This window comes from Mustelus asterias, chromosome 23 (genome assembly GCF_964213995.1).
Source record: "Mustelus asterias chromosome 23, sMusAst1.hap1.1, whole genome shotgun sequence".
Lineage (NCBI taxonomy): Eukaryota > Metazoa > Chordata > Chondrichthyes > Carcharhiniformes > Triakidae > Mustelus > Mustelus asterias.
In genome coordinates, this window is record NC_135823.1 from 73,049,963 (window position 1) to 73,067,171 (window position 17,209).

General features: G+C 43.7%; 1 protein-coding gene across 1 annotated transcript in view; it reads left to right on the top strand.

The window, feature by feature from the left end:
- tmc5 (transmembrane channel like 5) overlaps window positions 1-17,209 on the top strand; it is a 256,340-nt gene that overhangs the window by 143,386 nt on the left and 95,745 nt on the right. The window contains exons 12-16 of the mRNA XM_078240932.1: window positions 1,696-1,865; window positions 6,613-6,688; window positions 9,190-9,287; window positions 13,795-13,890; window positions 13,993-14,068. Coding sequence (XP_078097058.1) covers window positions 1,696-1,865; window positions 6,613-6,688; window positions 9,190-9,287; window positions 13,795-13,890; window positions 13,993-14,068 — 516 coding nt within the window. The remainder of the gene's footprint in view (window positions 1-1,695; window positions 1,866-6,612; window positions 6,689-9,189; window positions 9,288-13,794; window positions 13,891-13,992; window positions 14,069-17,209) is intronic.

Below are 17,209 nucleotides of genomic sequence, written 5' to 3' on the forward strand. Positions count from 1 at the left end.
TTGGGTCCTAAGCATAATTCCCCTCCTTTGTCCCTGAGAGGTCCGACTTTTCCCCTGACAACTCTTTTGTTCCTGACATATGAATAAAATGCCTTAGGATTCTCCTTAATCCTGTCTGCCAAGAACATTTCATTCATATCTAATCCTCTGATCATCTTATATGCCCCTATTAAGTCACCTCTTAACCTTCTTCTCTCTAACGAAAACAGCCTCAAGTCCCTCAGCCTTTCCTCATAAGACCTTCCCACCATACCAGGCAACATCCTGGTAAATTTCCTCTGCACCCTTTCCAATGCTTCCACATCCTTCCTATGATGCGGCGACCAGAACTGTACGCAATACTCCAAGTGCGGCCGCACCAGAGTTTTGTACAGCTGCAACATGACATCATGGCTCCGAAACTCAATCCCTCTACCAATAAACGCTAACACACCGTACGCCTTCTTAACAACCCTATCAACCTGTGTGCCAACTTTCAGGGATCTATGCACATGGACACCAAGATCTCTCTGCTCATCCACACTACCAAGTATCTTACCATTAGCCCAATACTCTGTATTCCTGTTACTCCTTCAATGATATGATACTGGATCATATCATTGAATAAATTCAGTTCAAGCTCTGAATAGGCAGTTTTCTACAATTGGTTTTAGTTGATGTGATTAATGTATTTTGATGAAAAATGATTGTGTGCATTCTGATGAAAAGAAGCATCCATAGCGGTGATGCAGAAGAGACGAAATGTGGCTGATTATCAGAGTTAGAAGAGGGTCCAGCCATGAAGAATGGCTGGGCTCTTTGTTCTTTAGAAGAGATGCCTCAGAGTGAGAATTTGTATAAGACATTTAACAAGATAACCTGGACAATACTTCCAGATACACCAAGGCAATGGGATGAGAAGGCACAGATCAGGAGAGTGAATAGCAGATTTCTGACACAAGGTGGAATGTATTTCTTTATCTCGAGGGTGATCGGGAAGAAGAGTTCAACTCAGACATTGGACGCATTCAAGAGGCTGCTGAATGTTGCAACAGAAAGATGATAGAATTGATTTTAGAATAATAGACCGAAGGACACCATTCAAATCTAATTAGTAATATGCAAACATGTTAGATTTTGACACTGTCTTACAAATAAAGGATATGGCGCAAAAGTACAAAAAAAGTTACTGTCAAATAGGAAACAGCAAAAAAAAATTATTGTTCAGGATATAAAGTATACATTGGAAAAGTTGTCTAATTACTGGAGTACTAAAGATTGTTTCTGGTGTGTTAAAGAAACAAGGGATCACCAAGTCCCACTGATAGTCAGTGGACTTTTGGCTGGGCCTTGGTGGTTTCCCCTGCATTGGGACTGGAAAATCCCGGTCAGGAATCTGTCACTCACCATCCGGACTTGGGAACATATCACCATTCCTTCACTGTCACTGGATCAAAATCCTGGAGCTTCCTCGCTAACAGCACTGTGGGTGTGCCTACACAACATAGACTGTAGCGATTCAAGAAGGCAGCTCATCACCACCTTCTCAAGGGTAACTAGTAATGGGAATAAATGCTGGCCTAGCCAGCGACGCCCATGTCCCATAAGTGAATAAAAATGGATCATGATGTTCGGAAGCAACAACACATAATGTTCAAGAAGTATTCCAAATGATTTGAGAAATGAAGATAAATCCTTTGATTTATATTTTTATAGCTTATTTATAAAGATCCAACTGAGGAAGAATTGCAAAAGCAAGCAGCAACGTTGCTTTTACCTCTTGTGGTGGCCATCATCAATCTGTGCATCCCTTTATTCTTCTCCTTTCTTGGCTTTATGGAAAGATTCAAATACCCTCGGGATGAGATATATGTTCTCATTATAAGGTATTGATTTCAATTTTCTCTTTCAAATAAATCCTATCATCACCTAAACTTGCTGTAAAGAGTGTTCATAACCATAGTGACCATCTTAAAATGTTTTATTTGAACACTAAATCTAATGAAATCGCTGGGAGCAATGCCTGTTTTGAAGAAAGTGATTAATGTCGAGTTCCAATAACAAGCCTTCTGTTGCACCTTGAGTTATTGAATGTTTACAGCATACAAATCATGTACCACCGTGGGTTCAACTTGGACTTCCAGGGTCACCACCTTCTTGCTACAAAAACTTTAAGATTCCCAGGTGACAACAGTTGATAGTGACTCTCTTCCCTTCTATTTTTCTTCTCATTTTGTTTTTCTATCACATAGTTACAACTTAGTTCTGGTTTGACTTTCATTCTCTATTATTTTCTACACTTTTCTGTTGTATCCGTGTCATCACTACTCTCCATTCCGGTTTTGATGTTTACAACTCCTTCGTCAAATAGTGAGAAAATAACAGCACTGTAGCACCAATCATATCAACCTAGAGTCATAGAGGTTTAACACAGAACATAGAACCTAGAACAGTACAGCACAGAACAGGCCCTTCAGCCCACGATGTTGTGCCGAGCTTTATCTGAAACCAAGATCAAGCTATCCCACTCCCTATCATCCTGGTGTGCTCCATGTGCCTATCCAATAACCGCTTAAATGTTCCTAAAGTGTCTGACTCCACTATCACTGCAGGCAGTCCATTCCACACCCCAACCACTCTCTGCGTAAAGAACCTACCTCTGATATCCTTCCTGTATCTCCCACCATGAACCCTATAGTTATGCCCCCTTGTAATAGCTCCATCCACCCGAGGAAATAGTCTTTGAACGTTCACTCTATCTATCCCCTTCATCATTTTATAAACCTCTATTAAGTCTCCCCTCAGCCTCCTCCGCTCCAGAGAGAACAGCCCGAGCTCCCTCAACCTTTCCTCATAAGACCTACCCTCCAAACCAGGCAGCATCCTGGTAAATCTCCTCTGCACTCTTTCCAGCGCTTCCACATCCTTCTTATAGTGAGGTGACCAGAACTGCACACAATATTCCAAATGTGGTCTCACCAAGGTCCTGTACAGTTGCAGCATAACCCCACGGCTCTTAAACTCCAACCCCCTGTTAATAAAAGCTAACACACAATAGGCCTTCTTCACAGCTCTATCCACTTGAGTGGCAACCTTTAGAGATCTGTGGATATGGACCCCAAGATCTCTCTGTTCCTCCACAGTCTTCAGAACCCTACCTTTGACCCTGTAATCCACATTTAAATTAGTCCTACCAAAATGAATCACCTCACATTTATCAGGGTTAAACTCCATTTGCCATTTTTCAGCCCAGCTTTGCATCCTATCAATGTCTCTTTGCAACCTACAACAGCTCTCCACCTCATCCACTACTCCACCAATCTTGGTGTCATCAGCAAATTTACTGATCCACCCTTCAGCCCCCTCCTCTAAGTCATTAATAAAAATCACAAAGAGCAGAGGACCAAGCACTGATCCCTGTGGCACTCCGCTAGCAACCTGCCTCCAATCCGAAAATTTTCCATCCACCACCACCCTCTGTCTTCGATCAGACAGCCAGTTACCTGTCCAATCGGCCAACTTTCCCTCTATCCCACACCTCCTCACTTTCATCATAAGCCGACCATGGGGGACCTTATCAAACGCCTTACTAAAATCCATGTATATGACATCAACTGCCCTACCTTCATCAACACACCTAGTTACCTCCTCAAAAAATTCAATCAAATTTGTGAGGCACGACTTGCCCTTCACGAATCCGTGCTGACTATCCCGGATTAATCCGCATCCTTCTAAATGGTCGTAAATCCCATCTCTAAGGACCTTTTCCATCAATTTACCAACCACCGAAGTAAGACGAACCGGTCTATAATTACCAGGGTCATTTCTATTCCCTTTCTTAAACAGAGGAACAACATTCGCCATTCTCCAGTCCTCTGGCACCATCCCCGTGGACAGCGAGGACCCAAAGATCAAAGCCAAAGGCTCTGCAATCTCATCCCTTGCCTCCCAAAGAATCCTAGGATACATTTCATCAGGCCCAGGGGGCCTGGAAACAGGCCCTTCAGCCCAACTTGTCCATGCCGCCCCTTTTTTTAACCCCTAAGCTCGTCCCAATTGCCTACATTTGGCCCATATCCCTCTATACCCATCTTACCCATGTAACTGTTCAAATGCTTTTTAAAAGACAGAATTGTACCCGCCTCTACTACTACCTCTGGCAGCTTGTTCCAGACACTCACCATCCTCTGTGCTAAACATTTGCCCCTCTGGACCCTTTTGTATCTCTCCCCTCTCACCTTAAACCTATGCCCTCTAGTTTTAGACTCCCCTACCTTTGGGAAAAGATATTGACTATCTTGCTGATCTATGCCCCTCATTATTTTATAGACCTCTATAAGATCACCCCTCAGCCTCCTACGCTCTAGGGAAGAAAGTCCCAGTTTCTCCAGCCTCTCCTTATAGCTCAAACTCTGGTTTCCTCTGGTTTGTTAAATTTTGGATGAATTGCAAAGAAGTGCAACCTCCCCCAACCCCTGGAGGAGTGGGAGGGAGAGAGCAGGCCCTCTGTGGAATGTGATGGGACACAGTCTGAAAGAGGGAGGATGGGCAGTAACTTCTACCATCAGGTAGCACAGGAGGTGCGATTGGTCGACTGTACCAAGAGGATGGAGTTAGAGAGATGGACTAAAGCGACTAGGCAGACATTTGGGCTGACAACCCCTCCCTGCCTCCAACTACTACAGTCAGTAGAAACTGAAATGATTCAAAAAGGGAGAGATTAATGAGGATGAAAAGAGATTTCTTAATGTTAGAAGTGATGCTAAATAGCTTAAGACTGGCAGGTTTGACAAGCAAGCAAGGGTGTGCACGATAGCACAGTGGTTAGCACTGCTGCCTCACAGCACCAGGGACCTGGGTTCAATTTCAGCCTGGGGTCACTGTCTGTGACGAGTTTGCACTTTCTCCCCTTGTGCTCCGGTTTCCACCCACACTCCAAAGATGTGGAGGTCAGGTGGATTAGCCACAGTAAATGCACTAACACCATTGGAGAGTACAAAAATCTACAGATAGACAATGAAAGTAACACATTAATACAAGACAGCAGGATGTGTAACAAAGATAAAAGCATTAGGAGAGTAAAATACAGAAAATAGACATTTATTTCTCACAAAATGTATGATAAATGTTCCTTTTGGGTGGGACAACACTTTGAACTTTGAATGATGGGAATAAAACTTGCTACCATTTTATATCTGAAATTGTGGCACCAATCGATCAGGACATATTAGACAATGTGGTAATGGAACCATCATGTTATGGGCTAATAGAAACCTGAAATAATAATCCAGAGAGCAGGAGTTACAATCTCCAGCAGTTTGAGAACTTCACTTCAGATTAAAATATTTGGAAGTTAACATCACAATGAAGATGCTGGAATTTTTAAAGAATTAAAGAAAGGAAACACAGGTGGGACTTTCTGCTCCCAAAGTCAATGGACCTTTTAATGGTCTGTTGAATCTTCTGTCTGACCAGTGACGAATCCTGCGGCCGGTGGGACTGGAAAATCTACCCCATGGTGTAGTTACACAGTCTGCCACTTTGGTGCCTTGGTCCCATATCCATGTGGTTAGAGTCATAGAGGTTTACACCATGGAAACAGGCCCTTCGGCCCAACTTGTCAATGCCGCCCTTTTTTTTAAAAAACCCCTAAGCTAATCCCAATTGCCCGCATTTGGCCCATATCCCTCTATACCCATCTTACCCATGTAACTATCTAAATGCTTTTTAAAAGATAAAATTGTACCCGCCTCTACTACTACCTCTGGCAGCTTGTTCCAGACACTCACCACCCTCTGTGTGAAAAAATTGCCCCTCTGGACACTTTTGTATCTCTCCCCTCTCACCTTAAACCTATGCCCTAAACCTAGACTCCCCTACCTTTGGGAAAAGATATTGACTATCTACCATGTCTATGCCCCTCATTAATTTATAGACCTCTATAAGGTCACCCCTCAGCCTCCTATGCTCCAGAGAGAAAAGTCCCAGTCTATTCAGCCTCTCCTTATAACTCAATCCATCAAGTCCCAGTAGCATCCTAGTAAATCTTTTCCGCACTCTTTCTAGTTTAATAATATCCTTTCTATAATAGGGTGACCAGAATTGCACACAGTATTCCAAGTGTGGCCTTACCAATGTCTTGTACAACTTCAACAAGACGTCCCAACTCCTGTATTCAATGTTCTAAACTGCCCTGTAATGGTCCAGCAAGCCCCTACAAATTGTTCAAACCACTATTAAAAGATTGTACTTCCTCTGGTCAAGAAGAAGGAGCACGGCCACTCTCTCAGGGAAACAGCCTGTGGACAATAAATGCTGCCTTGCCAGTGACTTCTACAAACTGAGAGAATTTTCAAAACATTGGTTGCACCTGGTCTAAATGTCATCCTAATTTGACTTTTATACTGAGCAGTTCCAAGGCAAAATGTACTCCCGTTATTGTATAAGGCACACCTGAGTATAGGACAAAAAATTCAGAATGTAAATTTAACTTGAACACCAAACGTTGCCAGATCTGGGGAATTGTTACAACAGGCACTCTACTAATCTGTGCAAGTAGTCTACATATGGTTATTGGATACGTGCGTATGTGTGTAACTATAAATAGTAAATAAGCTCATTTCTTCTTTGCAGGAATGTGTTACTGAAAATGTCAGTAATTGGAGTTCTGTGTTACTATTGGCTAGTGACAGTAGCAAATACTGTAGAGGTACGTATCACAGCAGCTTTTAATCAATGTTTATTCTCACTCGATTCATTGCTCAACTATTAAGTAACTGCTGCTGAAAAAAGCGACATGTCGAAGCATTTTGTTTGGCACTCATCAGGACATATCGCAGTAACCCCAGCAAAAGGGGAAAAGAACAGTTTATAAATGAGCAGAGATTGCTGATTGGTTGGCAAGTGAACGCTTGGTGGATTGTATCAAACACTATGTCCCAGCTCATACTCACGACAGGAAAGGTCCCGATCGCATCCAATCAGCCTGCACTTGAAAAACTCAAAAAACAGTTTCCAACATCCGATGTGATTCTGTGATTGGACAACATTTGCTAAAAAATTCCTCTGTCTGCGAAGAATCACGCTGACAACTAGTTTCAAAGCAAAATACTGTGGATGCTGGAATCGGAAACAAAAACAGAAAATGCTGGAAAATCTCAGCAGGTCTGACAGCATCTGTGGGGAGAGAATAGAGCCAATGTTTCGAGTCTAGATGACCCTCTGACAGGTCAGAGCTTTGCCAGCTCTGACGAAGGGTCGTCCGACTCGAAACGTTGGCACTAATTTAAGATTGTTACTTTGATTCTCTGTGTGGCACATTTGTGTGGACTGGAAGCTACATATATTAATGCTCAGGGTCCTGTTCTTTGCAGGCAGACAGGAAGAACACGGACACACATTGCGCCTGTTTCAGCTAAGCAAAATACGTAACCGCCATTCGCTGATTCATTTCCCAGAGCAATGCCTTGACCAATCAAGGTCAAGCTGCCTGGTTTAAACTTCAAACAATGCTTTGCAGTTAACTCTCAGTCACCATCAACTCTATGGCAATGCCTCTGCCAATCAGTGTCCACTTGACAACCAATCAGCAATCTCTTCTCAGACAGTATAAGTTGTTGCTTTCCCCTTACACTGGTATTCTTGTAAAGTATCCTGATGAGTGCAAGACAAAAAGTTTTGACATGTCTCTTCTTACAGTAATACTGAAGTTCTGTATTTACAAATGACTATTAAGTAAATGTTTTATTCTTCTCCCAGTTTCACCACCTCCATCGCATCAGTTCTAATGATTCAACTTTCAAAAACAATGTTTGTGACATGTCTGTCTTTTGTTTTAACCAAGGGCCCCTCCACCCCCATCCTCCCACTGCCCCTATTCCCGGTTGATAGGACATTCACCATCTTTCCATGTCACCGCAGAAGGTGCAACACTTATCTCTTTGCCTCCTTCATTCTTGTCGTCCAAGGCATCAAACACTCCTTTCAGATTAAGCAGCATTTCACTTGCTTCCTTCAGGTTGGTCTATTGCAGTGGCTGCTCCCACTGTGCTCTCCTCTACATTAGGGAGAGTAAATGCAGACTGGGTGACTGCTTTGTGGAACACCTTCACTCAGCCCACACGCATGACCCCAGCCTTCCTGTTGTTTGCCATTTTAACTCAGCTTCCTGCTCTCTTGTACGTCCACCCTGGGCTTGCGGAAATGTTCCAGTGAAACCAGCACAGACTGGAGGAACAGCATCTCACCTCCGATCCGGCACTTTATAACCTTCTGGACATTGAGTTCAATAACTGTGAAATTTCACCTCCACCTTGACCCCTGTTAAATCCAAAAAAAGCTTTGTCCTTCTGCAAATTCCGCCCCCCGCCCCCCCAAACTTGTTCATACTTTTTGCTTCCACAGAACACTGACATTTGTTCTCCCAGAAAATACTTTCTGATATCTTACATTGGTGCCATTATCAGTGCTTTCTATAGTTCTTCACACTGCCAATAACACCTCTGCCTTATGTCCTACACACCTTTGTGCAATCTCTCTCATCTCCCACCTGTCACAGGGTGGCACGGTGGCACAGTGGTTAGCATTGCTGCCTCACAGCGCCAGGGACCAGGTTCGATTCCTGGCTTGGGTCACTGTCTGTGTGGAGGCTGCACGTTCTCCCCGTGTCTGTGTGGGTTTCCTCTGGGTGCTCCAGTTTCCTCCCACTGTCCAAAGAATATGCTGGTTAGGTGGATTGGCCATGCTAAATTGACCCTAATTTTGGGGGGGTCTAGCAGGGTAAAGATATGGGGATAGGCTGGGATTGTTGGCGGTGCAGGCTCGATGGGCCAGACAACCTTCTTCTGCACTGTGGCAATTCTATGATTCTATTCTATGATTCTATACTTTAATCCACAAGCCTGACCCCTCTTATACAGTATAAATTCCATCACATTTCTCCCTCTCTTTACTTCTGAAGAGTCATAGAGCCTCGAAATGTGAAATCTGTTTCTCTCTCCCCAGACAGTGTCAGACCTGTGGAGTTTTCCCAGCATTTCTGTTTTAATTTCAGATTTCGCTTTTATTTATCTCTTCTCAATTACCCTTATATCTGTTAGAATATATTTAATGTTTTTTCTTAAGGACATTTTGCAAATGTTTTCATCTGGTAATTTACACGATTATTTGTCAAATTGTTATGGCTTAAGCTTGTCATTTGTTATGTTACAGTGCTGGGAGACGTTCGTGGGCCAAGACCTGTACCGACTTGTGGTAACTGATTTTATCTTCTCCTTACTGGGTTCCTTCTTTGGGGAGTTTATTCGAAGGTAGGATTCTCTTGCTGATGTGAAGCAATTTTAGATTTTAAAAATAGCTATTATTCCAATCCAATAATGAAATGAAATTAAATACTTGCAAATTCAGTATTTATCGTACTAAAAATAGTCACCAATTAGTCACAAATAAGGCTTAAATTAGCACTGCAATGAAGTTACTGTGAAAATCCCCTGGTCGCCACACTCCGGCGCCTGTTCGGGACAATGTACTCTAACCAGCACGTCTTTGGACTGTGGGAGGAAACCGGACCACCCGGAGGAAACCCACACAGACACGGCGAGAATAGCGTCATAGAGTCATAGAGGTTTACAGCATGGAAACAGGCCCTTCGGCCCAACTTGTCCATGCCGCCCTTTTTTTTGAAAAATAAGAACATAAGAACATAAGAAATAGGAGCAGGAGTAGGCCATCTAGCCCCTCGAGCCTGCCCCGCCATTCAATAAGATCATGGCTGATCTGACGTGGATCAGTACCACTTACCCGCCTGATCCCCATAACCCTTAATTCCCTTACCGATCAGGAATCCATCCATCCGCGCTTTAAACATATTCAGCGAGGTAGCCTCCACCACCTCAGTGGGCAGAGAATTCCAGAGATTCACCACCCTCTGGGAGAAGAAGTTCCTCCTCAACTCTGTCTTAAACCGACCCCCCTTTATTTTGAGGCTGTGTCCCCTAGTTTTAACTTCCTTACTAAGTGGAAAGAATCTCTCCGCCTCCACCCTATCCAGCCCCCGCATTATCTTATAAGTCTCCATAAGATCCCCCCTCATCCTTCTAAACTCCAACGAGTACAAACCCAATCTCCTCAGCCTCTCCTCATAATCCAAACCCCTCATCTCCGGTATCAACCTGGTGAACCTTCTCTGCACTCCCTCCAATGCCAATATATCCTTCCTCATATAAGGGGACCAATACTGCACACAGTATTCCAGCTGCGGCCTCACCAATGCCCTGTACAGGTGCATCAAGACATCCCTGCTTTTATATTCTATCCCCTTCGCAATATAGGCCAACATCCCATTTGCCTTCTTGATCACCTGTTGTACCTGCAGACTGGGCTTTTGCGTCTCATGCACAAGGACCCCCAGGTCCCTTTGCACGGTAGCATGTTTTAATTTGTTTCCATTGAGATAGTAATCCCATTTGTTATTATTTCCTCCAAAGTGTATAACCTCGCATTTATCAACGTTATACTCCATTTGCCATATCCTCGCCCACTCACTCAGCCTGTCCAAATCTCTCTGCAGATCTTCTCCGTCCTCCACACGATTCACTTTTCCACTTATCTTTGTGTCGTCTGCAAACTTCGTTACCTAATTCGAAACCCCTAAACTAATCCCAATTGCCCGCATTTGGCCCATATCCCTCTATACCCATCTTACCCGTGTAACTATCTAAATGCTTTTTAAAAGATAAAATTGTATCCGCCTCTACTACTACCTCTGGAAGCTTGTTCCAGACACTCACCACCCTCTGTGTGAAAAAATTGTCCCTCTGTACACTTTTGTATCTCTCCCCTCTCACCTTAAACCTATGCCCTCTAGTTTTAGACTCCCCTACCTTTGGGAAAAGATATTGACTATCTACCTTGCCTATGCCCTTCATTATTTTTTAAATCTCTATAAGATCACCCCTCAGCCTCCTACGCTCCAGAGAAAAAAGTCCCAGTCTATCCAGCCTCTCCTTATAACTCAATCCATCAAGTCTCGGTAGCATCCTAGTAAATCTTTTCTGCACTCTTTCTAGTTTAATAATATCCTTTCTATAATAGGGTGACCAGAATTGCACACAATATTCCAAGTGTGGCCTTACCAATGTCTTGTACAACTTCAACAAGACGTCCCAACTCCTGTATTCAATGTTCTGACCGATGAAACCAAGCATGCCGAATGCCTTCTTCACCACCCTGTCCACCTGTGACTCCACTTTCAAGGAGCTATGAACATGTACCCCTAGATCTCTTTGTTCTGTAACTCTCCCCAACGCCCTACCATTAACTGAGTGCAAACTCCACATAGACAGTGACCCAAGCCGGGAATCGAACCTGGGTCTCTGGCGCTGTGAGGCAGCAGTGCTAACCACGATGTCACTGTGCTGCCCACAGTGACACAGTGGTTGGGCAATGTCCAGTACAGCTTAATAATCCGGTATGAAGCTTTTCGCCTTCAATAAGAACCGCACTGTCCATTTCATTTAAAATATTATTTATGTATGTGGGAATATCGGAGCCATTCAAATTCTTTCACATGAAATTTTGCCGTGACGTACTCACTGCATTCTCCCGGAATTCTGTACTTAGCTGTTGGAGACATGTTAGCATGTTTTAAATGAACCAGCAGATCTCTTGCTGCGTGTTCATGGATAGTTTGTGAATCTTTGGGCCTGGAGGTAAGGTAGTGCAGTGCTTTATAAAGAGGTGGGAGCAGGTGGCTACCCTGACCTGAGACCTGTTCAGGTGAGGATTTTATTTTTGTTTTAAATCTTCACCTGTGTACCACTGCATTAAGGTTGAAAAGTGGGGTAATCACCACTCAAACACAATCAAGTTTAGAAGTAAAATTCGATGGGAACAAGAGCAAACGTGAAAATGCCACAAGGCCAGGTTACCTTTATACTCAGTTTATTATCCCTATCTCAACGTCATAAAATCTCAAAGCTCTGATATGTTTTGAAATGACTCCCTTAGTTTAGACCTAGTTTCAACTTGGGAGATGTTACAAATGACAAGCATTTAATCTAACGCTTTAGGTGCAGATCGCAAAGCACTTCACAGAAGTGTAATCTGAAAAAAACAGACGCTGACACAGGGAGTAGATATTAGAAGGGAAGGGGGAGGGGACTTAAAGGAAGAACATCTTCCTTTAAAGGACCTGAAAGGGAGAGAGAAATGTAGAGACTTTGGAGTTTAGAGAGGAATTCCTGAGAATGGAGCCGAGGTGTTTGAAGACTTGGCCACTAATGGTGAGAAGCGGCACCAGAGGCCAAGATTGAAAGAACAGAAATGTCATGAGGATAAGTGAGTTGTAGGGCTGGAGGAGGCTAGGGATTGGGAGCGGCAGAGTTGGTGACAAGAGTATGAAGTCTGTGGTGAGAGGCAAAGACATGAGCATTGGTTTTCTTGATTCATCGCTGGAGAAAATTGAGGATCTTCCAAGACTATTCAAGAACATCAAACAAGCAGATAGACACTGGAATAAGCGAGAGGGCTGTTGTGGAGATTGGAATAGGCGAGAGGGGTGTTGGGGAGATTGGAATAGGCGAGAGGGGTGTTGGGGAGATTGGAATAGGCGAGAGGGGTGTTGGGGAGATTGGAATAGGCGAGAGGGGTGTTGGGGAGATTGGAATAGGCGAGAGGGGTGTTGGGGAGATTGGAATAGGCGAGAGGGTGTTGGGGAGATTGGAATAGGCGAGAGGGTGTTGGGGAGATTGGAATAGGCGAGAGGGGTGTTGGGGCAGTGAACACATGCTATCCCTGATTCTTTAGCTGTCTGTGAATTTAAGAATTATTGTAGGGCTGGAGCTAAACCATTACCTTTAAAAAGCTTCATAAGATAAAAAGATTGAACTAAGCCAATTTAACCGAGTGATTCTCACACTATTGGATCATCTGACCCCAGCACCTGAATAGATGGTCATTTGTTATGGTCTACGCCTGCCTGGCTGATTCATTCTTCCTACAATCCAAGCCAGCCACCCGAAAAAAGAAAGGTTTTATTTTTCACTTTACGTATCCAGCTCATGGCATTATTTCTGTCAGTCTTGGTAGTGAGCTTGCTATTTAAGCAGATCCATTGTGATGAAGGTGTGTCCGTTCCGGCCCAGGCCCAGCAGTGCAACAGTTAAATGACCCCAGTGGAGCCAGCACCCCAGTGGCAGGGTTCCCACTGTCAATTAGACATTAAACCCTGATGGATCTCTGAGGTCAGATGGACTGGGTTCGCTACCACCCACATTGCCCATTGACTGGGGAAGGTTAAATCAACTTCCAAACACTGTCCCACACAATATTGTCAAAGCAAACCACCTTCACTACCTTCTTGAAACTAGAAAAAGAAAACTCAAATCCATTTTGAAATGCTCTGTTACCTCATCTTTACCCCGTTATCCATCCATGGTGTCCTTTTCCCGGTGGCCTAGATGATCCATGTGTCAAAGGCATCTTTTCCCGGGCAATTCTAGCAGTCTGAGATTTGAATTTGTTATTGGTCCAGAGGAGGGAGATTATCCACCACATTGTTGCTGTTTGGCCAGTTGTAGAAACTTTCGGAACTTCAGATTGTACCTGTGCCATGGAATTGTAAACTAAATTACTCACTCTGAATGCTGGCAATCCACAAAGGGTACTTTATCTAAGCATTGATGATTTATTACTGTCGAGATTGAATTCTGTTACATATTTTACCGTTAATATTTGAAATAACCTGGAATGATTTAGCAAGCGGTACTTTTTATGGAATACCAATAATTTAACATTTGGTTTCTCAAATGCCTTCAGCATCATGGGAACGCATTGCTGCCGTCAACTTGGAGTACCAGAATTTGACATTGCGAGGAATGTATTAGGTTTAATCTATGCACAAACTCTAGCATGGTATGTAGATTTACAAAATTAAAAAGATCTCTAGAATTACACAATTTTATGTATTTCAATACTGTTTACTCACTGTTCTTCATTTAAAAACTTACATTTCAGGATTGGACTTTACTTTGCACCTCTTTTACCAGCAATTCAGATCATAAAGTTCTTCATTATATTTCATGTTAAAAAGGTATGATAACTAGTCCGCAATTGCAATTGATTTTAAATATCTATCAATGTTAGTGACTTGTGTAAGGACTGTAACCTCAATCGCGCATTAACACTTCAACATACTGCAGATAACTGAGATTAGCAGGAATTATGCATTTGAAATTCTTTACGTTAACTGCTAATCTTGGAATTGTCAAACTTTCATTGCTTACATTTTATAATATTCTATCGTAATATCAAACGAGAGAGTTTGATAGGGAAAATGTTGTTTTAAAACTGTATACTTTTTAAAAGCTGTCAGATATTAATTCAGTGTGTAATGAATGAAAGCATCCTGATATTTATTTAGTCAAAGTTGTACCATAATTTCATATGAACAGTGTATTTATACAAAGCAATTCATTCACATTTTGTTTTCAATTAGCTGCATTATCAGAGCAGATACATCAAGGAAGAATGTCAGGTGGGATTCTCCCAAAAAAATTCTAAATGTCGAAAACGGGAGTAAATCCCATTGTTTTTTCAGTGGGATTTTCAGAATGAATCTCCCACACTCTGTGCATCACAGAGAGCCCCGAGTTGAATCTCCGAGTGCAAGAGCTGGGGGCGGGGCCTATCCTGCGCGAGAAGCCAGTAGCATTGCACTGAGTGGGCCACTGCGCATGCACTGATTGGTCAGCACCAAGATCAGTACATACACCGTAGCCCCTCACTTCCTGCCTCCCAATTGCTGATGTGGAGATGCCGGCGTTGGACTGGGGTGAGCACAGGAAGAGTTTTAACAAGACCAGGTTAAAGTCCAACAGGTTTATTTGGTAGCAAATGCCATTAGCTTTTGGAGCGCTGCTCCTTCGTCAGATGGAGTGGATATCTGCTCTCAAACAGGGCATACAGAGACACAAAATCAAGTTACAGAATACTGATTAGAATGCGAATCTCTACAGCCAACCAGGTCTTAAAGATACAGACAATGTGAGTGGAGGGATCCCAATTGCTGGCCAGCCCCATGACCTCACATCACTGCCCTTCTGCTCCCCCCATGGTCCAATCACTGGCCTTCCAGACATGTCCCTACCGCCAGCTCCAACTCCCCCACCTCCCCCACCCTCGGTAGGCAGCCCTCCCCCACCACCCTGATTGACAGCCCTGATCGAGGGCTTCTCTCCCTTGTCACCATTGAGTACAGAATGGCAGTGGAACCACCCATCCCCACCAATCTCCCCCCCAGAAGGCCCGCCCCCTATAGGCCTTGCCCCATCTGGTCTCTGCCCCTAGGCACTGCCTGATGCCTGGTGGTAAATGCCATGGTGCCCCCTGAGCATTATCACTTTGCTCCTTGGGCAGTGTCAAGGTGGCAATGGGGCACCCCTCTTACCTCCGACCCTCTGTCTTTAAACAAATCCCAGCCAGAAACTGAAAGCTTTTTTTCTCTGCTACAAAGCTAGCTCCTCCCATTAATCACGTTATCACATGACCCTGTCAATCAGCCTAAACAAAAACCCCAGGGGAGATCTTCATCTATAAACAAAAATCTATTAGCTCTCTTCTAAGTAAATACTACAAAGTAAAATGAGCAATTATCCTGCTCTCCCAGCATCTGGGTTATATTTATGCGAGACATACTGACTACCTAGCGAAAAACATTGAATTTTAAAACATTCCCCTTAAACATAAAATATATCAATAGCACAGGATGATCACAATAGTAACAGGAGGAAGGGGAATTAGGAGATGGTGAGGGTGCAGGACACTGGGAGAGACTTGTTGGTGATGGGGGAGGTTGGAAGCAGGCCGCACTGATGAATGTGATAAGCACCATGTTTGCATTCAGTGATCAGTGACACAGTTAGAAAAACAGGCTTGAGAAAAGTGACTGAACATTTAGTTCAGGACAATAAATTTGAGTTGAGTGAAGGGACACCCTATTAATTTCCTGCTCCAACTGTGGAGAACATGACTGTGCCAAGAGCTGGACCAAGCGTCTCATACACAATGGACCTGCTGTCCTCCTACACTAACACTGTGCATTCAGGTGAGAATCCAGTCGGTTTTGGCACTGGAGTGCAGTTGGTCTAAATGGCAATCTTATCCTTGCAGGGGTATGCCTAAAGGAAAGTTTGATCAAACGAGGGCCATGGCAGTTGTGATATGGATCCCACAGACCTCAATGTTCCTGGTGTATTGGTCAAGGCATGCAAGGAAACATGCTCACCGTCATAACTTAATGCTGAATGTCTGAGAACTGACAATAGCCTGACTGAGGGTTCCAGCATATTGCTCAATTGCATCTGTCACAGATACAAGGAGGAGTACAGAATGCAGGCACTATCTCATGCTGTCTTGTTGATAGATAGGATAAGAAGGAGGAGGGGAAGAAGGCACAGCTCGAGCAAGAATATTGCCCTGAAGAGGCAGTTCCATTGGAGCCCAGGAAGCCCCAGATTTTCCCGAGGAGGGAGGGACATCATCCACAAAGATGTTAGGCACAGCCAAGGGTCTGCAGAAGATGCAACTGGTGCCTGGAGACAGTGTCAGAGGCAACTTCACTTCCCAGGGATGTGGCTATACGTATCTTTCACCAACTATGTGATATAATAACCATCACAGAGACATGGTTGAAGGAAAGTTTAAAGTTTATTTATTTATTAGCCACAAGTAAGGCTTACATTAACACTGCAATGAAGTTACTGTGAAAATCCCCTAGTCGCCACATTTCGGCACCTGTTTGGGTCAATGCACCTAACCAGCACGTCTTTCAGAATGTGGGAGGAAACCGGAGCACCCGGAGGAAACCCACGCAGACATGAGGAGAATGTGCAAACTCCACACAGACAGTGACCCAGGCCGGGAATCAAACCCGTGTCCCTGGCGCTGTGAGGCAGCAGTGCTAACCACTGTGGTTACAAAGGACATGATTGGCAACTCAACATTCCGGGATATAGAATCTTCAGGTGAGATACGGAGGAGGTAAACGAGGAGGAGGCCATTGCATTATTAGTTAAGGAGGCAGTTACTGCTGTGAGGAGAGATGATATCTTGGAGGGGGCATCAAATGAAGCTTTGTGGGTAGAGTTTAGGAATAAAAAAGGGGCAGCCACATTGTTAGGTGTTTATTATCGATGCCTAGATAGTCAGAGAGATATTGAGAAGCAAATCTGTG